Genomic DNA, 23,130 nt, shown 5'->3' on the forward strand with positions numbered 1-23,130 from the left:
TATATATATATATATATATATATATATATATATATATATATAGTCCCCATTTTTGGTTAGCTGTGTAAACAGCATTTTTCCATACCAGGTGTGCATGTGACAGAGATAACATTAAATATGAGCAACATTGAGCGGGGTGGTTAGCTTATAGTAACTGTTGAAGAGCTGAACTACGAAAACACTGAGATTGATGATCTTCATTTGTAGGACTGATTGGTTAGGAAAGCAATAACTCAGAGCCACAAATTTAGCAGACCACCTTTCCTCTGACCTGCCTGTGCTGTCCAATGCTTTCTAGTGTCTCATGAACTTGAGTTTCTCTCCTATGTCGGCAGATCTCCAACCTTGGAAAGATGATGTCTGTGGTACAAACCAAGCCAGTGCAGACATCAGCTGTCACAGGCCAGGCTTCCACTAACCCTCTCACACAGATCATACAGGTCAGCTATCTGCATGAGTGCAGGAATCAAATCGAGGTCGCTCAAAACTGCTGACAGGAACTAGGCGATCGCTGTGAGTTGTTGTTAAATATATGATTTTCTTCCCAGACAAAAGGTCCCCTCCCAGCTGGCACCATCCTGAAACTGGTGACTTCTGCCGATGGGAAGCCCACAACAATCATCACAACCTCTCAGGCCGGAGGCACAGGAAACAAGCCCACAATCCTCAATATAAGTGGCGTCTCACCTACTACTACTAAGCAGGGCACCACCATCATTAAGACCATCCCCATGTCGGCCATCATGACCCAGCCTGGAGCTACAGGTCTGAGCTCAGTCGTGTTATGATCTATTAGTGAAAAAGCACCTGAGTGTACTGATGGATAATGCTTTTTGCAATTATCTCAGGCAGATTTAAAGACGTTGCTGGTGGAAAATCAGTTTTTGAACCTTTTTTTATGCAGGTGTTACCAGCAGTGCAGGTATGAAAACACCAATAACAATCCTTACCACGAAGGTGATGACCACTGGAACTCCTGGTAAAATTATTACTGCTGTGCCCAAACTGACCACTGCAGCTGGGCAGCAGGGGCTGACACAGGTATTTCTTATGATTGTTATTAATATGTTAGTTTTTATGAATAATTATTAAACAGGGTGTCACTTTTTTTATATAGGTGGTATTAAAGGGGGCGCCAGGACAGCCTGGTACGATTTTGCGTACTGTGCCCATGAGCACAGTGGGAGGTGTCCGTCTGGTTACTCCAGTGACGGTCTCCTCTGTTAAGCCCACCGTGACCACTCTGGTTGTCAAGGGGACCACTGGTAAGAAGACCCATCTTTTCTCCAAACTTTACTAAAGGGTCTTTGTAAGAAACAGTTCATGTCTGACCGGCAGGAGATGACGCTCTTGATGTCTTAATTTAGTGGAAATTCAAACTCTAGGGTCCTGGAGGCTTGAACTGTCTTTACTAACTCATTCTGCACTTTCTCCAGGGGTCACCACACTTGGCACTGTCACAGGGACGGTGTCCACTAGCTTGGCAGGAGCCACAGCAGACAGTTCCAGTGCTTCCTTGGTGACACCCATCACCACACTGGGAAACATCGCTACACTGTCCAGCCAGGTGATCAACCCTACTGCCATAACGGTGTCAGCTGCTCAGACTAGTCTGACTTCTACTTCTACACTGCCCTCCTCTACGATGACTGTGCAGGTGGGGCTCTATGTGATTAAAACATCTCGAAACTTAGGGGAAAAAAAGATAGTAGAAGGAAGAGATAAGGTTCCGTTACGGTGTCTAATATGTTATTGCCTCTGTCTCAGAACCAGCCCACCCAGGTTACTCTGATCACAACCCCCAGTGGTGTAGAAGCCCAGCCTGTGCAGGATCTCCCCGTATCCATTCTGGCTTCTCCAACTTCGGAACAGCCCAGCTCAACTGAGGCTGGAGCGACAGGAGACAGCTCTGGTACTGTCACCCTGGTCTGCTCCAACCCACCCTGCGAGACCCACGAGACAGGAACCACCAACACGGCAACCACCTCCTCAGCTACAATCGGAGCAGGACAAGTCTGTTCCAACCCGCCCTGCGAAACCCACGAGACAGGAACCACCAACACGGCTACCACCTCCTCAGCTACAATCGGAGCAGGACAAGTCTGCTCCAACCCGCCCTGCGAAACCCACGAGACAGGAACCACCAACACGGCTACCACCTCCTCAGCTACAATAGGTTCAGGACAGGTCTGCTCCAACCCACCCTGTGAAACCCATGAAACAGGAACCACCAACACAGCCACGACGGCATCTTCAAACTTGTCTACGTTACGTGTGTGCTCCAACCCACCCTGCGAGACCCACGAAACCGGGACAACAAACACGGCTACCACAGCTTCATCCAGCATGGGAGCAGCCCAGCAGGTGTGTTCTAATCCCCCCCATGAGACCCACGTGACGGGCACCACCAACACAGCGACACAAGCTTCCTCCAGCATGAACGCAGGCGAAACAGGAACCACGCAGAGCGATCACACAAATCCCACCCCTGAAACGGGGAGCGAAGACACTCCGTCCACAGCGAGCTCCAGCGTGGAAGAGGACCAGACCAGCACCACAACAGGCCAGGTGCAGAGGGTTTGCTCCAACCCACCATATGAAACACACGAGACCGGGACCACCAACACTGCCACCACCGCTACATGCAACATGGAGACAGGCGAAGGCACAGGTATGTGGTCACTAGTGTTGGCGCTGCTGAAACAACAGCAGATAAAGACCAATCGACTTAACACCCAACTAATTTGATAAGATATTTGGAGGTTCATGTTCCCCTTTTTTAATAACAGACGCTGTCAGGTGTTATAGTCACAATAAACCCGCAATGTTCCGATGTTTATTTTAACAGTCCAGAGGATTGTCTGGCTGATTTAATCTTTATTTAATCTCTTACATCAAATGACAGCTTTTCTTAATATAAGTAAATGTGATCCATTTGAAATGCTATTTTAACCATTTTTGTGACCAGTTATTTACCCCTGCATCTTTAACTGAGGTACTGTTTTTGACCCTTTTCAGCTACCCAGCAAACGGAGGAAGGAGCAGAAGGAACAAGCACCACAGAGGAAGCTGCTACCACTGCAGCTACTAGTGTAGCTACAACCACCCAAGGCAGAGCCATCACAAACGTGACTCAGTCCACACCTGCCCCTGGGCCTTCAGTGCCTGTAAGCAAACACTTCTCTGAATTAGCAGCTTCTTTAACAGACTGTTTGCTGCATTTAAAGGCTGTCTTTGTGTATTTATTGTGTGTGTCTGTGACTTTTGTTTCCCTCTAGTCGATTTCATCAATCACAGAAGGGGTTAGTACAGCAGCCGGCGCCACAGAGGAGCCGATGCAGACAGAAGAACCTGCATCAGCAGAAGCTGCACCTGCAGAGGAGCCTGCAGCAGCTATGGAGACACATGCAGAGGTAATTAAACACAACCGTAAACATGGTCAGACTTAACCTCGTTAGATTTATCATCACAGCTGATTTTCTTTGTCATCTGGTCTTCCAGGGAGAGGCAGCTGCTGCGACGGCCTTGAACCTGCCCTCAGAGTTGATGTCGGAGGCCCAGGGGGCCACGCTGATGGTGACAGGGCTGTCGGACGAAGAGCTGGCCGTAACTGCTGCAGCCGAGGCTGCTGCCCAGGCTGCAGCCACAGAAGAGGCGCAGGCTCTGGCCATCCAGGCTGTTCTCCAGGCAGCTCAACAAGTTGTAATGAGTGAGTGTGTGCATTGAGTGGAAACAATTCTTTCACAGCCACGTTGAAAAGGGGAAGTAATACTGTGGAGTTAAAGACAGAATCAACATAAATGGCTAAAGTCTGTGTCGCTGTTGAAGGAAAATTAGATTTTGTTAGTCTTGAACATAAGTTAACTTGTTTACAGATGAAGGTGATGGTTCTTCAGAGACTCAGCAGCCCACCAACATCCCCATCATGCTGACCCAGCAAGAACTAGCAGCTCTGGTCCAGCAGCAGCAGCAACTGCAGGAAGCTCATGCTGCAGCGCAGCAGGCCGCGGTAGACAGCAGCCTTCCCACCGAGGGCCTGGCACCTGCTGACAGCCTCAATGACCCGTCCGTAGAAAGCAACGGACACAATGAAATGGCTGCCTCAGTCACTAGCGCTGTGGCATCCCTCCTACCGCGAACCACTGCTGAGAGTAAGTCTTTGTCTTCTTTCTTATGTGTTGCTGTTTTTAACCTTCATTGGTCTAATTTTTATTGTCCTATTCCTTTACCCAGCTCTGGCTCCATCGAGTACATTCGCACCGTCTATATCCGTAGCAAGTCCAGCTAAGCTCCAAGCTGCAGCCACTCTCGCAGAGGTGGCCAATGGAATTGAGGGAGAGGTGAGGTTCAGCACCTGATTGCTCTTGAGGAAATCAGAATCAGAAATACTTTACATGGAAATGGGAATAAAAGTGTTTTTTTTTAACTTTGTTTTGTTTTTTTCATGTCCAGAAACAGGCCCCTCAGCCAACTCCAGTGAAGCCTGTTGTTAAAAAGGAGAACCAGTGGTTTGACGTTGGAATTGTAAAAGTGACAAACATGGTTGTCACTCACTTCTATGTGCCAGCAGATGATTCTCAAGGAGATGTAAGTTTGGTGGGTTCTGGGTGCAAGTCTGTGGACGGGTTCTTCTCAGAGACCATTCCTTTAACATTCTTCTTTTCCTGGGGTAGGATGACTCTGGCGCTGTACCGGACTACAGTCAGATGAAGAAAATGGAGCTGCAGCCTGGAACGGCGTACAAGTTCCGTGTGGCTGGAATCAATGCCTGTGGTCGTGGAACATTCTCTGAGATTTCTGCTTTCAAGACCTGCCTACCTGGATTCCCAGGGGCCCCATGTGCCATCAAAATTAGCAAGGTGAGAATTTTATCACTGGCCAAATGTTTCTGGGATGTGGAAATGTGACTTTCCTCTGCCATGACATTCTATTTATTTACTTTTGTCTTCAGAGTCCAGATGGTGCTCACTTGACCTGGGAGCCGCCTTCAGTGACATCAGGGAAAATCATTGAGTACTCCGTATACCTGGCCATCCAGAGCAGCCAGACAGCTGAGGCCAAGGCTTCCACCCCGGCCCAGCTAGCCTTCATGCGAGTGTATTGTGGACCCAACCCCTCCTGCTTGGTGCAGTCGTCCAGCCTGTCAAATGCCCACATCGACTACACGACTAAGCCGGCTATCATCTTCCGCATCGCTGCCCGCAATGAGAAGGGTTACGGCCCAGCCACTCAAGTTCGATGGCTACAAGGTAAGCAGAGAGATTCCTCAGGTTGTATCGAGACTGGAGCTTGACTCCTTTCTTCACTGGTTACCAACTCGCAGTCGTAAAAGATGCAAGTTCAGGGAGACAGTTTAAAACAGCATCACTTTTTGGATGAACAATACACTGAAGAAGTACTTTATCACCTCATAGTGCTGTTAGCAAGAGAACTTCATCTTCTTCAGGTGAACATTTCAATCTGATGAACTCAGTCACATTGTTCACTTAATAGTAGTTATGTTTTTTGTTTGTTAAATCATAAAGAGTTGGACCTTAAAAGGGGCATAGTCTGCTTTCATACCAATACCAAAAAAAAACAAAAAACAGTGGCAGCGGACGCGGCTTAATAGATCCCACTGTGCTGCCACGCCTTATGGAAAAATGACAGCTCAGCGTGGCTGAAGATCAAATGGTATTTAAATAAATATACAGCTGAGTTCCAGAAAATCATCCTCTATCAGAGATTAATAAAAAAAAATCATTAGAAAGAAAACAATGTTAAGATACTATGGAAAGGGCATAGTTGTTCATATTGACATTTAGTCGTGCATCAATAGACTCCACAGTGACATCTGAATGCCACTGCAGGTTTAGTTCTTGCCTCACAAACATCCATTCTGTATACCCGGTGCGAGTGACGGGTCCAGCACCACCGATACGTCGAGCCCATAGAGCAAAACACTATCGGTGCTCGTGTCGTTTCAAGAAAGTCATGTGACCGATACAGCAGTTGGTTCTAACTGACTGATACACTAAACTGTGTTTAAAAATGGATCGGTCAACATGATGCATCTGCTAAAAAACAATGTCTCATCTTTTACAGTTTATCATTGAAATTATCAAGAAATTTGGAGCAGCCCAAGAGGAGTAGAAAAGTTTCAGCTGTTTCATTTTTATTTTCTCATTTTGAGTGATAACTTATACTCTGAGTTATCACTCAACTTATCTGAATTAAAGTCCATTTCAAATTGACGCTTAGTTTATTTACTGTTTTTACTGCACTTATTGTTTTAAAAATGATTTAAAATCCTAGTCCACAAGCATTCTAACTCACGTTCCCCTAAATTTTCATGTGATATATTTACATTATTTATTGACTGTATCTATAAATATAAAAGATATGAAATAATACAATACTACCTACACTAATTTAAATCATATGATTGTAGTAGGTAATTAAATCAATTCAGTTTAGTCCATCAAATAAGCTGCCTGTAGTGTCTTTAAAGGTCCAGCAGGTGTCAGTATTCCGTGAGACAGTATCAACACAAGATCAATAGTTTGGTAAGGTGTCAAAACACTTTAAGATGCCTCAAACCCATCACTACCCAGTGCTTTGAGAGTCATATTCCTCTCTGGATAACATTTTTTGTGTGTTTTTTTTCCCACAATGGATGTTGCTCTTCATTTTCTTATCTTAACTGGAAGGTGATAACTTGCTTGGTCATGTCACTTCCTTGTTTACTCCCAGTGCACATGCACCGTGCCGTACATCCGATCACTTAGTTTTGTCATTCAAAGTATAATTGAAGACTTTATTTACTAGCAAAAAAAAAAAATTTAAACTACATTAATAAAATAATTCACCAGCACAAACACTCTATAATAATAGTAAGCTACTGGCGTATTTAAAAAAAGTCAATGTGACTGGCCGTTTAAGGACTGTAGTCTTCGGTCTGTGCTTATCTCGAAAAAGTTTAACAATACTCTTTTTGCATTCAAGTTTTCAATTTCCATTTATGTCGTTGAACCTCGCCTGTTAAGATCAGAGGATGAAAAAGGAGCATTTATTTGCCTTTAATTGGCAAGCTTTCTATGGATACATTAGAAAGTGCATTTTTAAACAACAGAAAACATATTTATAAGCCGCTTCATTGTTTTTGCTTCACGTAATTGTGAGCTGTAGTTGCGTCAGTTTCATGAACCCTTTCATTGTAGGAGCGGTATCAACCTTGGAGTCAGATGGATATCTTGCACCCTGCAGGTGTTTATGAGCACACAGGCTGGCAGAGCAGCAGCTCAGGCCTCTACAGCGTTCAGCAGCTGTGTCCCTTCACACACTGTTTTTCTTCTCTGATTGTACTCCGTCTACTATAGGCTCGCTATGTTAAAGACTGTGGAGAAACTTTTTTTTAATAAAGAAAAAATGTTGCATGAACTTACAAAAAAAACGGTGTAGATTTCGCCCTAAGAGCTTTTATGCTCCAGGCTTCCTCATTGGTTAGATCTCTGTCGTCTCCAATGACTCCATGCATGTGGGGCAGAGATCACCAAAGGATTACCTAAACCAGGGATGTCAAACTGGTTCCAGAAAGGGCCGTGTGGCTGCAGGTTTTCTTTCCAACCAAGCAATGGCACACCAGACCCCAGTCATCTCATCAAGTCATCATGTTCAGATTGGACTCACTTGATGAGATGAATGGAGTCTGGTGTGCTATTGATTGGTTGGGAAGAAAACCTGCAGCCACACGGCCCTTTCTGGAACCAGTTTGACACCCCTGACCTAAACATACTTGAAGCATCTGGACCCTCAGAACAATAACAACCTCTGAAGAAAAATAAAAGCTACTGCTTCTGTATTACCTCAGTCTAATTGCATGTAGGTTTTATGACATAAAATTATATTGGCTAAATAAAATTAACAGCATCCCCATTCAATTTTGGCATCTACATTAAGTTAAAGGATAAAAAAGGTTTGGTTATTGGAACCAGTTTGCGGTGAAACATCAAACTGAATACATACAACAAATCATGATCTAGATCTAATTATTGCTGCAATCCACAGAATCTGGTAAAGACGCAACTTCTGCAAAACCTGCCGCTAAAAGACCAGGCACCTCTCCTGATCCGTAAGTATCATCTGAAACTTGAACACAGGCTGAACGTGATTGTAGCTGAACACTGCTCATTCTGCTTTCATGTGTTTTCATTGCAGCAAGACAACTGGTCCAAAGAAGGCGAGGACGGACCAGTGAGGTTGCCCAGAATCCCCTCTTTTGTTTTTGTTTTTTTCTCCCCATTATCCTTTTTATCAGGAAGACTGACCCTCTCTCATCGTCCTCATCTCCTCCATCCCCATGTCTCAGATCAAGACGTCGACTCTGGTAGACGCCAAGACGAAAGTCAATCTGAGACGCGTTTCTGTAGATAAACCCCTCCTCCTATTTGATCTGTTGGTCGTAATATTTTTAGAGCAACTCAGACCTAGAAGCACATTCTCTCTTTTTTTCAGTCACATCCCCTTCCTTCATTTTAACATCTATTTTTTTGGCTTCTTTTTTTTCCAAGTAGTTGAACATTATAGAAGTATTTACACCATTCACAAACTGGGAGCCAGCCTGAGCGCTATGTTACTTTTTTGTTTTGTTTTTTCCTGTTTTGTGAATTCTGGGGGGGATGTAGAAAGAGACTACATAAAATGTACAGTGTTGAAAAAAAAAAATGGCTGTGGAGGCATTAGTTTAGATGAACGGAAAAATCGGTATGGAAACAAATAAAGCACTTGTCCTCCACAAAAGAGGACATTTTTTTTTTTTTTTTGCTCCAAACAATTTGCTTCATAGAGAACCAAGTCTGTACAGTCATCATACTGGACCCCAGTCTCCTGGTAATATCATCACTGTGCGCTTTTTACCCCAAGACGAGGCGTGATGGCTGACGCTTTGGAAAGGACGGCAAAAGGAGGGAAAAAAGATGAGATTTGAAGAGAAAGAATGGTGGACTTTGGCTAGGACAGACTGGCTGCACACATTAAAAAGAAATTCCAAAAACCTTCCCCAAAAAATTAGCAGTGACGCAGAAAATCTCTTGTGTAGTTTATTTTTGTATTTTTAAGCTTTGTTTTCCTCCTGTGTGTATGTGTATGTGTGCATTTTAAAAGAAAACACCTTTTTTTTTTTTCTTTTTTTTTTTTTTAACTGTCGATCCTCGTAGTTTGTGTTGGTGGGAAGACAAGGTGGCTGTGTTCATGAAGTCACTATATTTTTAAAAACCTTCACTCGGTTGGTTGTATGTTCCTGTTGAAAGATGACTTTTGTATTTGTTCCAAGTAGAACCGGACAGGTTGTAGGACTGAAGGGAACTTTGAAGTGGACCCAGGGAGAGGAGTTTTGTTTTATTTTTTACCTTGTTTATTTCTCAATGCTTGTGTTGCTTTGTTTGCCAAACACAAATGTTCCAGGGTTACAAGATAAAAAAAAAAAAAAATCGGTATTTGATCCTTTGACCTTTTTCTCCCTATTCCCAGTTGGTTGTTCCCTACTTCTTATGCTCATAAATCTTTAATTTTTAGAATGGTTAAATATATTAGTAGACCCCCCACCACACACACTTTGTCTGTGAATCAACTAAATAAATTTTGTCTTTCCTTTAAGGCTCTGTATTTCAGACCACAGCTGGTGTGCAAAGCTACCTGTGACATGTTGTCTTTGAATGGAATTGCCTGAGAAGGCCTCTTACAGTTCGACTCACTTGTAAATTAAATCGTTCATAGAGCAAGAATAAAACACACAAAAAAAACATCTTGGCCTTTTATATAATTACCTGTAACAAACTGTTTTTACATGTTGGTCATCTCTTGATCGCCTTTTGTGTCTTTACTTAAAGAAACAAATATATATATATATATAAATATATATATATAGTCTCCCTGATTGTTCTGGTTGATTTTTGTTTCTGTCAAGCTGATTCACTAGGAGTGAGGAAATCCTGCTAGCTTCATCAAATGTGTACAGGGAGATTTCTGACCGGAAATGATTGGAGATCTTCTGTAAGGGCGGTTCAGCTGTGATGGTTTAAAAAATAAAAAGAGGCCTGAGCATCAGAGCCGAGGGTCTGCTTTGCCGCCTTGGGTTCAGGTTAGGATTTCTGATTTCTTTCTAGAAACGAACTTTCTCTTCATATGCATTCATAATTTTGTGCGTGTCGGTGTGTCTGTTGAACAAAACTAGACATGCATGCAAAAGCAGTGTATTTTAGTAGTGTTGCCTTAAGTTAGACCATAAGCTGAAGGTTCTCAAAAAAAGAAAAAAAAAAAGATGGAAAAAAAAACATTTAATGAGTTTGTTCCTCTCTCCATGTGGTATATACAATTGTGTCCTTTCCTTCCACAGTACCTTTGCCGGGTCACTATTTTTGCACCCTTGTTAGATAGGTCATCATCAGCAGTGCCGAGGTCTCTGAACTTTCCTTCCCTGGGACGGGTGCTCCTCAGCACTCACAGGTGTTGCGAGTTTCTCTCGGCTGTTCGCAGGTTATCTGGAAATGTCCTGTATTTTCCAATGTGTGTTTTTTGTACTGTAGGGAGTAATGTATCTTTTATCATCAAAAATAAACATGTTAAACAGAGATTTGAGTCTCCTTGTTCTTTTTGACTCAATTACCTGCTGAAGGCCAAGTTCTGCAGCTCTCAGAAATGGTTTCTCAAGGTCCAAGTCTTCTTTGGCGCTTCCTTCAAAGTATTCTGCTCCAATTTCTTCACACCACTGCAGGGCCTTTCTGTGAGACACCTGGGGAAGAAAGTGAATTAGGAAATGCCCCGATGCAGTTCCTCACTAAAATATTCACACCCCTTAAACCTTTTAATATGTTACATTTGCATTTTCTTAGGATCTCTTGGGATGGGATGTCACCTTTATGTGCTTTTTAAAACGCTCTTACAAACCCAAGATCTGAAAATGCTCAAGTTTTTACTCATTTTTCAAACAAACACTATGCAACTCATTGCCAACACAGGGGCGTTCTTACCATTAGCCAAACATGGGCAGTTGCCTGGGGGGCCCATAAAACTCCTTTTACATGTATGGTTAATACAGCTAATACTTATTTGTGCACATGTTTTTGATAAAATTCATTTTGCTAAAATGCTATTAGAATGCTTATTATATTAAGTGTCCACTAGATTGGATCAGTATATTTGCTGCACATGTGCAGAAAGTTCCAGACACACGGAAGACGAAAGAGATGAAAAGAAGCTACCCTAGCGGTGCTGAAAGGAGGAGGAAAGGAAGCTGCTTTCAAAGTTAGAGACAATGACTGACTTCAGCTTCTTCACTGCAGCAGCGGCTAACACCAGCAGCAGCAATGTCAGCGGTAAAGTTGGCACCTGTTGAGGAGGGTCCCTCATGTGGAGATGAACTCCTGGTGAGTATTAAACCGTCGAAGGGGACGTCTCCCCTATTTTGATAAGTTTATTTACCTCATTAAAGATGGGTCATTTTAAAGTAAGTTTTGAATTTATTTTGTAATTGCTAGTCCAGCATCATCCACTCAGCTAATAAGCAACTGTCTTATTGAGCATTTTTGCTAAAAACGATAAATAATCTATGTAGGTTTTTTTTTTTTTCCATGTTAAAATTCAGGAAAACCTCAGGCTTTTAGTTTTAGGTGTTTTAGTCCTTAATAATTTAGTTATACATTCAAAAAACATAAGCAAGTTATTACCAACTACTCTGCATTACAATTTTGTAATAACATTGCTTTAATGTGTTTTATTGTGTACAGCTGTGGATGTTGAGGGTCGAGTTAATTATAGATGAAATATTTTACTGTTCAGTAGTTTAAGCAATTGTCATATCTGTATGTGTCCTGGGACATGCATCATATATATATATATATATATATATATATATATATATATATATATATATATATATATATATATATATATATTATTCCTCTTAGTTACAGTGGCATAGACTGAGTTAAAGTTGCATGACATCCTCAAATTTCTACTTTAGCAATTGAGTAAATATACTTATATTCAACCACTGGGTAAAAGCCTTATACTATGTTTTATGTGTTCTTGTTTTCAGCATTAAACAGATGGGCTGCGACGGAAAGAATTCCAGAATGATCCAGCCAGGCTTTCATAATGATGTTGTTCTACCAGACTGCGAGACTCCAGCATCATCCACCCAGCTAGTGAGCAGTGTACTTCTTGAAGGTGACCCGGCACTCTGGCTAAAGAAGCCGTCTGATTGAGTACGCTGCTCGATAGAATGGAGAGGACCACTCCAGGTGAAGGACGGGTTCTTTCCAAAAAATAGAGACAGGCGCAGATTTACTTCCAGCTATTATTTCATCCAAATGTAAAATGGAGAACAGATAAGCAGATCATGGCTTGTCTACAATGAAAAGAAGGACTGTGTTATTTATTTTTGCCGTCACCTTTTTGGAAACACAGGAAGGAGCAATCAGCTAAGTAAGCTCAGTATTTATAAATAATCTTTCATTCCTTTTGAGACAGCATGAAAAGTCAGCTGAGTACAATACATAGAGAGAGACAAAATCTAGAACAAATCATGTATGTCTATTCTATTTCTCTATCTGTATAATGGGTCTGTGTTATTTTTTGTCTTCTCAATCCAAAGGGGCCCCTGCCTGTCTTTGCCTAGGGCCCCACATTTCCTAAATCCGCCCCTGTCCCAACATACTATACATCTTTAGGGGAAAATAACTCTGCATGTTGTACTCATCCCTGTCTTAACCCTTTATAGGGCACTCATTGACAAAAAAAAAAAAAAAAAAAAATCAACATTTCAAGCTAATAGTGTTATTGTAATCCAGGACAAGACCTTAATACCTTTGTAACATAAAAAAATTGATATTTTGATGGCAAAAATGAATGTCAATTTGATAACAAGAAATGCCAACTTGCCCAAATATATTACGAAAAATAACAAAATTGTTAACTAGGCTGAATAACTTTTTTGCTTTACTTTTTAACTTTTCAATTAGCTTTTTACCTTTTTTTTTAAACTTAATTTACAGTAGGTACTATATCATTAAAGGGTTCATCTAATTGGTCAAATGCCAAAATAAGATGCACAGCCATGTAGCAGTATCTTTACTGAATGGCTGGATATAAATCTTGTGCCTTTAGACCTCACTGAGGGACGAGGGACTCCATTTTTAAGGGGAATGTAAGTGATCAAATACTGTAACCTGCCCTATAAAGGGTTAAAGCACAACAGGGGCTGTGTCATACCATGGTTTCTTTTTTTTTTCTTGTCTTTGCAGGGACTGGGAATCTGGTGAATGGAGCAAAAGGATGGTCCTGTAAGGTGCTGCAGAAAAACTGACCCCCAAGAGGGAGGTTCACCTTACCAAAGAGGCATAACCCTAAATAGGCATCTTATGCTGCAACAGAAGGTGCTAAAACAACACCAGAATGTTGAAAAGGTTTATCAGTGTATCCTCTGTTTACCTAAAGAGATGTGAAAACTGAAGGCAAGACTTGAACATTGATGTTTGCAGAATCTGATTCAGCTTTTTTTTTTTTTTTGCAGAGAACAATCCGCATAAATGTCGCTCTGCATTTGCAGCACTGGTAAGAAATCACATCAAGATCTGGTTTCTCCTTCAAAGCTTTATGTTGGTCTATAAAATCCTAAATGAGGCAGAGAATGGCCTGCTCCTACACTGATAAAAGTGTAACATGTAACTGTTCATTCAAACTACCGGTAATGCTTTCACTCTAAACTAGATAAAATTATTGATTTGATTGTGTAACTCGTTCTTTTTGGATTTTGAGACTAAATACATGTACAAAGAACCCAAGACAAAGTTTTTGATTTATCTCAATATGTATATATTTATTCATGGCCTGCAGGTAATTTTTTTCCTGTGAGTCAAATGTGAACTGCGCTTTGCATGCACTCAGAGCACGTGATCAAGTCCAAGTCCCTTGCAGCCTTCCCTTGCAGCAAGAAGGTTGCGGGTTAAATTCCTGGCCTGGGATCTTTCTTTCTGCATTTCTGAATTTGTCTGTTCTTCTCATGCACGTGTGGATTCTCTCTGGGTACTCTGGCTTCCTCCCACAGTCCAAAAACATGATGGTTAGTTTAATTGGCTTCTCCAAATTTTCCTTAGGAGTGAGTGTGTGTGTGAATGGTTGTGTTGCCCTGCGATGGACTGGCAACCTGTCCAGGGTGTATAGAATTTGTAAGATGGGAAATGGAAATTATTTTAAATTGTAAAGTCAAATTATATGTGAAAAATCTCATTTGGTTATATTTTAATGAACTGGTTTCTATACAAACATTAATTCTTGTTAATTTAGTTAAAAGTAAGTATATTAGGTTGGTCCAATGTCAATATATTAGTTTGGTTCGTCAACTGAAATGTTCAGAAAATCATTTGGAACAGGGCAAAGATTTTAAGTTGTGTCAAGTGCAGTATTAATGTTTACATCAACATAATATAGTCAAGTGATTTAATTCAGATTCTGTGAAGTCAAATAGTTTAGATGTGATATCTGGACATCTTTTTTTTTTTAGTTTAAGCAAGGTTATACTTTTTCCATTGTAGAGTATAATTTCATTTCCCTGACCTGCCGGTTGCTCAGGTCCGTCTTGTTGCCCAGAACAATGAAGGGGAAGTCAGATGGATCCTGAGGCTCTCCTTGGACCAGAAACTCCTTCCTCCACACATCCAGAGCGCTGAAACTGGCCGTGGAGGTGACGTCAAACACCAGCATGCAGCAGTGGCTCCCTCTGTAGAGAGGTGATCCCAGAGACTGGAACCTCTCTGTGCCTGCTGTGTCCCAGATCTAAAGCACACAGAACAGACAGCTCAGGATTTACTGCCATGCATGCAGTCTGAGTCATGCATTTCTATGACCTGGAGACATACCTGCAGAGTCACCGTGTTTCCGCCTATACTGACTGCTTTGGAGAAAAAGTCAGTTCCTATGGTGGCTCTGTACATGTTGGTGAAGCGGTGGTTCACATATCTGTTCATGACGGAGGATTTTCCCACCCTGTGTAAACACACGCACTTAGAAGATCGTTGAAAAATAACTCAAACTTCATTCACTCTCCTAAACGACACACATTTATCTCATATGTCACGTAAAATGGTTAACAAGTGCATGTAAATATTCAAATATCCTATCTTATTTTTCTTTTTTTTTTTTTACATCTATATAAAAAAGTGAAACACCTGAACACAAACAAACTAAATCCAACCTTACTAGAGTGACGGTGAAAATCAAAGGTTACCCAGAGTTTCCTATGAGGATCGTCTTCAGGGTCACAGGAGCCTTTATTTCACTCATGTTGAACAGAGGCAGCTGCCTGCTGATCCACGATCCTCCAAAGCTGCAGCGGAAGATGATGCCTTCAAGTGCTGCTCGGAAATTCCCGGATCACCTGTCATTTAAGCAGGACCAAATGATTTATCTTCCTGAAATGTTTTTAAACTTTTTATTTTAGCTTCCAAAATGTCTAATTACAAATTTGAAGGCACAAAACAGGAATGTAGCTTATGGATACAGGAAGCAACAAATAAAAAAAAAAAAAGCAAGGGGCAGCACTTTTCAGGAAATGTTGTATACTGTTAGTCTGACTTATATTTCCTTGTTGAACAACTTCTATATAAATTATAACATACATGATTCAAAATAAGTAAACAATGATAAAAAAATTTTTTGCCGTCATTATGTTTGTTAAATGTCTTTATAAAGGCTAACGGCTTTGAAAGCATCATTTGATTGCGCACCTGTGTGGCCCTCTCGCGCTTTGACCCTCAAATTGTTTTAAACAAAAAATATACAATCGTACACTTAAACAAAGAAGCAGAGGTGATAGTTAAATGTTAAATAATTTAATTTATCTTATTGATCGGATGTTATTGGAGAGTCTCTTTTTTATTTACTCAGTTTTAAAAAAAAATCAATAGTTATATAAATACAGTAAAAACTGATAGGTTGTGTTTTTTTCTAAGTTTGAATGCTATTCATAATGAGCACAGAAAATTCAGTTTCAAATTCATTCAGTTCAATTTAATCATTAAATTAAACTCAAGTTAAATAAGAAAAACAAAAGATTTGTAATATTTATATGTTGACATTTTAAAAATGTGTGTGGATATGATCTTCAGTGTAAGGATTCAGTAAGGAAGTGTATGCGTGAGCCAAGTCCTACTAGAAAATAAAATCTCCGTCTTTAAGCCTGTCAGCCAAAAGAAGCGTTAAAACGCTCCATCCTGGCAGATGGTTACACTGATTAGAATGATCTACGGTGTTCTTTGCTTGTTTTATACTCCTCCTCCACCAACAAGTGTTTATATACAGAATAAATGCATAAAGATAACAAGTTTGTCCTCTTTTGGTTGCTTAGCAACATGTCTTTCATCAGGTGCAGCTTAATAAACAACTCATTATGAGGTATGGCAGCAATTTTGTTTCTGATGCCACTGTTATTGTATTGTGATACAGTTTGTAGCCCTGTTGCCATGCAGCAAAAAGGTATTAAGTTCTCTCTGGGTACTCCGGCTTCCTCCCACAGTCATACATAATGAGTATTTGGCCAATTAGTGACTCTAAGCCCTTTGGTGTGTCTACTCTCTACATGAAGACCTGTCTATGGTTTATTTCTGTCTTTAGGCCAAAGATAACTGGAAACAGGCACCAACCGCCCATGCAAAAGTTAGAAGATGGCAAAGTTAACATAACCTGCTATCTATTAGCCTAGACAAATTAAACTTTTGAAGTTAATTGTTGAAATAGGTAAAAATGTCCAAAATATTCACATTTATTTAAATACACTTGGCAAATTCCAAAGAATTTCCTCATCTTTAGTTTCCTTTAATCAAAGATGCTGATTTTCTCTGAATGCTATGCTTGATCTGTAGTAGATGGTAAAACAGCCAAATTTACTCAGCTACAGTTTTTAGCGGTAGATTACCAGTTTATGTTTTACTTTAATTTGAGTTAAAATAAAGATTTCTGGCTACTCTACTCATCATGAATAACTTCACTCAATTGAGAACAAGCTTGTGTAAAGAAAACTTGAGAGAGGCACATACAGTTTATATTTTAGACTTAATTGTTATTTTTTTATCCCCTGATTCTGCTGTGGTATTCAGAGATCAAGTAAAATTAGAAGTTACCTCATTTAATGTATTTAAAAGCATAGTATTAATACCTGTTTCATACGTTTTAAAACGTTTCAAACGGTTGCTATGAGTAAAAACAGTTGCTGATATTGCTATAATGTAATTGTTTGGTAGATGTGTTTATTTTTATTCTTTTAAATACCAGAATAAATATATTATTTTATATTTTGTGCAGCTTTATTTTTCTTAATGTTAAATCAGATGTTTTGAGCAGTTACTCAGTTGCCTTTTTACCAAATATTTGTTTCGCATTGGCTTGAGTAAATTCTTAAATGTACACTTTTTGGTTTTACTTTAGTGAAAATATGATGGAGAGATGCTGCTCTTCTTTTAAGTGTACATTTTGTTGTCTTCCGACCTTTGCAGATTTGTAAGGAAACAATGATGGGTTGAATTTATTTACCGTTACATCCTGCAGAGGCCAATTAACAGAGAGGGAGATGTCATGCATGATGTCCCCACCTTCCATCCAGGATCTGTGTCAGAGCTGCTGCAGGAAAACGGATCTGAACCTTGTTAGAAACCTCTCATAACCTCTCCATAAACTTTGTGTGCCATAATCATCAGACTGCTGCACAGCTTTCTGTTATGTTCTATCAATTTGATGTGTTTTTTTTTATTCCATTTTAATTCTTTCTCCTTTCTTTAAATATTTGTTTATTTAATCACACAAACAAGCGATAGATACATCCTGAAACGTTTCCTGGTAATCTGGCAACATGATTGGCCACTAGGGGGCAGCAGATGCCTGCGTTAAGCCAGGTCTCCATCAGCTCCATCAAAGTTAAATGCATCAGGTGTTCTTCCGTGTATACTGTGCTTTGACACATGATTTGAAACCGCATTTATACGGCAGTAAAGTGTTTTTAATAAAACAGTAAAAAAAAAAAATATACAGTATATATATTCGTGTATGTAGAAATCTTTGTAAGAATACTCCCATGGCAAGTATTTGCTGCATTTCCTCCTGCTCTTTAGTTTAATGTGATAATGTGCTAAAGAACAATATTACATTTGTTACCTAATATTATGTGGCTATGCAACAGGACCTGGTCAAACTGTCCTGCAAAAGCATTCATATACCTTTTGTTTTTCCAGTTTGTATTTATTTATTTTTAGGAATGAATAATTGCTTAAAAAATTACAAATCTGTTAAATATGGTGTCTATTTTTATTTATCCACCTTTCATTGACACCCTTAAATATATATATTTTTTGCAACCAAAAGCCTTCAGAGGCCCCTGATAAGTAAGTAAAGTCTATCTGTATGTCTATCTGTTTAAAACAAAGCGGAGTGTGTATGACGTCATCCGTGCGCCGGACTGGAGTTATTACAGGCAGCCCGGGCCACAGGCGGCTACGCTCTACCCCTTCTATTCATTCAGCTAGCTAATCTGAATCGTTCAATTCCATTTTAAGAGCGAGATCATCTGTGGTAGTAGCACTAGACATCTTCCAGGCATGTGAGTAAAACTAGCAGCAGTTCAGCGGACAGGATGAATGAACGGTAGCCGACGCGCGCGGATGACGTCATAGACACGCCGCTTTGTTAAAAAAAAATAAATATAAATGTAAAAAAAATATAACCGCGGATGTCTGGGGGACAGTGATTCGCCTACATGCTATGAATGCTGGCGTACCATAAAGAATAAATTATGAATAGTTTAGTTTGTGCCTTCAAGTCGTTGCCCATAGGAAGACGTTACTTGGATATAACAAAACCGAATATCTTCAGAACAGCTCCAAATGACACAAAACTCAATGTAAAATGTAAAAAAACGGTGTTCCTCTTTAATTTAATCAGAGCAGAAATAACTGTTCTATAAAGAACAGAAGTTTAGAACATTAGAAAACAAACATCACCATGAAGAGGAGGACAGCAGACAAGTCAGGGTGGAAGTTGTGCTAAAGTTCATTGCACAGTTAAAGTATTGAACTATGTTCTCAGCTCTTGACAGCTCACTGACTGCTTCTAGATTTTATGGCAACCCATTATTATAAAAGAGAAAGAGTCCAGCACCTCTGCAAACCTACTGAGACATGAAAAACCACCTGAAAAACTCAGGAATTGGAGAACTAATCAGAGAAGCTGCCAGAGGCCTGCAGTAACTTTGGAGGAGCTGCAGAGCTCTGTTGGCAGGGCAACCATGACAGGTGAAATTTTCACAAATCTGGTATTGATGTGATCATAAAAAGTTAATATAATGAAAAATCCATTTCTAGTTTTCTTCTTTTGATGTTGCAGATAAAGTAAACATGTGGGAGCCTCTAATCAGATCAAACTACATTCAAATATCCTCCTGAAGTACATCCATCTCACCTCCATGTCAATTTCTGTTTTAATTTGAACCAATCAGTTTTCCATTTCAGGTGGTAAAATTTTCATCCATCTCACACAAAAACACTGTGGGATTTTATGACCTTTTAAAATATACAGAACCATGTGTTGATTTTATGAACACATCCCTGATTTGTTATTTAAAATAAAAGCTGCATTTAAAGGCATGTCGTGATACAACCTCTAGTCAAGAAGAACAACCTAAATCTTTCTGTTCATGAAATTCAGTTCAATAAATATATAATATATAATAATAAATTATATTTAAGCAATTCAAGAAACAATTATTGTCTCAGGGCACTTTATACAGTTTAGTTTATCATAGATATTCATAGTCAATTCAAGCCAACTAAACAGAAAGATTCAAATAATATCATCCATACTGGTTTGGATATATATAATAAACAATCAAAGTTTTTTTTAAATTAATTAGAGTCATCATGATTTTAAATCTTTCCCTAAGAAATTAGCGGTCCAACTGTCCTTGTTTTTATCAGCTGGATTTGATCCAGCTTAACCTTAGGTCAGGGCATTTTGATTTCCCATTTTAGAGGTTTAGGTCGTCACTTGTGTTGGTGTCACAGAGTCAAAATTGTTTCAGCCGTAACTGTTGGTTGGGAGTTTTTCCAGTTCAATAATAAGAGTACTCCTTTACAGCTTTTCTACTTAACTGTGGGGTTCCCCAGGGCTCCATCCTTGTTCAAATGCTTTTCCTCTTATATATTCTTTTTAGGTTTTTAAACTTTTTTGGGATATTTATAGAAGTCTAACCTAGTGTTTTTACTCATAAAATCCTTCTCAAATTGACTTTAAATTCATGTTTAATCAGTTTTAGAAGAACAAAAAGTAGAGCTCATTGGGACTGTTTTTCATACCCCTTTTTTCCTCATGAGGGTAACATGTCTATATGCTCATTCAGGTAAATGGAGGGATAGTAACATTAGGCTTTTACCATGGTTTGTTTACCATCGTTTCCACACGATAGGTAACATGTTACACAAGCAGCAACACTTACCGACTGCCTGCAGGTGAATCCCTGATTATTGGAAGCGCCTCTTTTGATGGAATTGAGACAAGAGTGGTGACAGCAAGGCGGGCTAATGTTAACAACATTTTCAGATTGACATCAATGCAGGAGGAGGACCAAAATCACACTTTGATTTGTTGGCAGGTTTTAATTAAAGCCCAGCAACAACAACAACATGTTGAAACATGATCATGGCAGATTTCCAAGGTGATGACTCCTCAAAAAAACAAATAGATGTTTTGTTGATCTTATTCTAATTTAATGTATTGTAATGTGATGTATTCTACTTAAAAGGATCAATCAAGGGCCAAATGGTAAATGATAAATCAAGATAACCTTTTTTTACTCTGAATAAAATCTAAACTGTCATCGCTTTATTCAGAAAACCTTATCTCCTACTTCCTATGGAGGTATCATTGGTCTATTGGATTAAAGCCATCCCTCATCAGCCAGTAACCTGGAGGTTATTTTTTCACACTGCTTCTAGCTTTTTATTGTCAGCGTTGTATTGTAATTACACTGTCACAAGTACAGAGCAACAAAATGAGCTCTCTGCAGTTAACACATCCCCTTGGGGAGCAGGTCAGCTGCCATTGTATGGCACCCGGGGAGCAGTGTGGGGTTAAGGGTCATTTGCTCAGAGACTCATAGTGGCGGTCTGTGGGAGTGGAGCTTAAACTCAGAACCTCTGGATCCTGAGCTCAATGTCATAACCATTAGGTTGTGACAAGCAGGCTAACCATATTAGAAAGATAAGTTTGTAAAATTAAAAATTGTCTCGACCAATTTAAGACGGATACATTCAGTCTTATTTTGACCGATGCAACTCACTGTGTAAATCCATTCTAACCAAGTCCGTTCTGCTTTTTCTTCTGCAGAATAATTTATTCGAAGCTGTAAGAATGTTCTACTAGGTATTAATTGAGGGATGTTTCTACTTCTTGTGGATCTACGGCAAAATCTCAAAGAAATATATAGAGTTAGGGATAAATTAATGGGACAAATTTGTTTAGAAAGAGTTAAATTGCATTAAGAAAAACTTTCTTAGAAAAAAGATTTCACAAACATCATTGCAACTAACAAAAGTGCTCCTCTTTTTACACTGGAACCAGAAAAAAACCAAAATAACAGTTTACGGGAAAATAAAGAAAGAATACAGGAGGAAATCATTTTACTGTTTTTCACAGCTGTGTTCTGAGATTACAGAAGCTCAGCAGTATAAAAAGTTACGATAGCTAAATGAAGATCTAACTTTATTAGTCAGAGCAATACTTTCACACTCCTGTGCTGCAAAAAATGTCACCTCACGTGCCAAGATCAGCATTGAGGAGGCAACTCGTCTCTATAGAGTTTGGCGATGAGAGTCTGTGTGTTAGTGAGTGAGGGAGAGAGAGAGAGAGCTCTCCTGGGTATAGCACTGCTGCTGCAGCCCTGCACCAAAGAGATAAGACCACCGCCTCACAGAAGCCGGTTTCTTGGGAATTTGAAGGCTGCCATCAAAGTCCAGTGGTGACACAAAGCGCCATCCGTCATCCAGTTACGACTGGCTCAATCACCAATCCAAACTGTCCTGTACTTCACACTGTAGTGTCACTTCAAGTGGAAGAGGGAAATGGTGACAACTGACTGCATGCTGTATGTGTGCTCCTGTCATTGTAAGCACAACCAGGGCAATGCTATAGAGGCCTGTGGACCTACTGCTGTGCAACAGCAAGCAGCGGGCTTGTAATTCCCGGCCTCCTCCTTTCATCTTGATTAGCGCTTATCAGGGCGTTGCAGGCTGCAGCGTCCCTGTCCAGCTGTCCACACTGCCACACAGAACCCGTCTTCGTCGCTCCTCCTCATAACAGCCACGTAAGCCGATGTACGCTGTGTGCAGCTCAGCTCAGCATCATCTGACTTTGACACAGCTGTCCTTCTGATTTTTGTCGGATATAATGGACAAATACACAGGAAAAAATGGCATCAAGCTGTCACTAAAAAGTTATCTTCACAGCTCTAACATCTTTCAGGTATCACCAACATGGCAGAAATGCTTATTGATACAGGACTTGGACGTTAAAATGAATAAATATGGTCTAATGTGTCTTTGCTTTGTTGTGGTACAGCAATGTAGTTAAATTATCCAAAGGTTGATAAATAAACTAGAAAAGATTTCTTATACAAAGTGTAAGATCTCTTACTGCCCTCAAAATCCAATATGGCTGTCTCATATTAAATACAAAGCTGCCACAGTAAACTCTTATTTAGCCCTTGTGATGTTTTGGATTTTATTTATTATTTTAAATGCAAAACAATGTAAACTCTTTTGTAATTTGTTCATTTAGAGATGAATACATGTAATGCAATGAGGGCTGTTATTAGCCTGTATTGCTAATAGCTAGCTTATGAAGGAGCACAGCAGATAGAATGTCCTGCTCTTTTTCTTTTTAAACTTGAAACTGAAGCCTAGTTAAGTTGGGTTTAAGGTTATTTACAGATCCAGGTTCTGACATTATTGGTTAAGTAAGAGCCTATCATCATTTTTACTTGGTTATTTTGGGTTAGTGAAACATCAACCATTGCAATCCTTTGACAGCATATGGGAACCATTTGAATCTATAGTT

The 23,130-nt window shown here is 39.9% G+C and overlaps 2 protein-coding genes across 4 annotated transcripts in view; one reads left to right on the plus strand and one right to left on the minus strand.

The window, feature by feature from the left end:
- hcfc1 (host cell factor C1) overlaps positions 1-10,378 on the plus strand; it is a 16,155-nt gene extending 5,777 nt beyond the window's left edge. The window contains exons 13-28 of the mRNA XM_015398639.1: positions 336-440; positions 549-765; positions 905-1,041; positions 1,118-1,265; positions 1,437-1,657; positions 1,768-2,671; positions 3,019-3,167; positions 3,279-3,413; positions 3,502-3,709; positions 3,876-4,151; positions 4,234-4,340; positions 4,453-4,587; positions 4,674-4,859; positions 4,952-5,249; positions 8,047-8,110; positions 8,197-10,378. Of these exons, the coding sequence (XP_015254125.1) occupies positions 336-440; positions 549-765; positions 905-1,041; positions 1,118-1,265; positions 1,437-1,657; positions 1,768-2,671; positions 3,019-3,167; positions 3,279-3,413; positions 3,502-3,709; positions 3,876-4,151; positions 4,234-4,340; positions 4,453-4,587; positions 4,674-4,859; positions 4,952-5,249; positions 8,047-8,110; positions 8,197-8,236 (3,330 nt within the window). The 3' untranslated portion in view covers positions 8,237-10,378. The remainder of the gene's footprint in view (positions 1-335; positions 441-548; positions 766-904; positions 1,042-1,117; positions 1,266-1,436; positions 1,658-1,767; positions 2,672-3,018; positions 3,168-3,278; positions 3,414-3,501; positions 3,710-3,875; positions 4,152-4,233; positions 4,341-4,452; positions 4,588-4,673; positions 4,860-4,951; positions 5,250-8,046; positions 8,111-8,196) is intronic.
- On the minus strand, positions 10,378-15,355 carry LOC107100231 (ras-related protein Rab-7a-like). Of its 3 annotated transcripts, none has more exons than XM_015398649.1 (5): positions 15,263-15,355; positions 14,895-15,021; positions 14,593-14,811; positions 10,643-10,768; positions 10,378-10,556 (listed from the first exon to the last, which is right to left on the minus strand). In XM_015398649.1, exons 1-5 carry the CDS (start codon positions 15,316-15,318, stop codon positions 10,470-10,472), a joined length of 615 nt encoding a protein of 204 aa, XP_015254135.1. In that variant the 5' UTR covers positions 15,319-15,355; the 3' UTR covers positions 10,378-10,469. The 3 variants fall into 3 exon arrangements, with proteins under 3 accessions (XP_015254135.1, XP_015254142.1, XP_015254149.1); XM_015398656.1 differs by having other exon boundaries at positions 15,235-15,349; XM_015398663.1 differs by having other exon boundaries at positions 15,230-15,290.
- Between the last annotated feature and the right edge of the window lie 7,775 nt (positions 15,356-23,130).

Source organism: Cyprinodon variegatus, unplaced genomic scaffold (assembly GCF_000732505.1).
Source record: "Cyprinodon variegatus isolate N-32 unplaced genomic scaffold, C_variegatus-1.0 Scaffold29, whole genome shotgun sequence".
Classification (NCBI taxonomy): domain Eukaryota; kingdom Metazoa; phylum Chordata; class Actinopteri; order Cyprinodontiformes; family Cyprinodontidae; genus Cyprinodon; species Cyprinodon variegatus.

Bases quoted from the DNA above. Each gene is read 5' to 3' on its own strand.
- LOC107100231 (XM_015398649.1), bottom strand. From the start codon at position 15,318: ATGAGTGAAATAAAGGCTCCTGTGACCCTGAAGACGATCCTCATAGGA. The intron at 14,812-14,894 runs GTATGTCTCCAG...TGTGTGCTTTAG, and splicing joins GAAACACGGTGACTCTGCAG to ATCTGGGACACAGCAGGCAC. The intron at 10,769-14,592 runs GTCAGGGAAATG...TTTCTTCCCCAG, and splicing joins CGGACCTGAGCAACCGGCAG to GTGTCTCACAGAAAGGCCCT.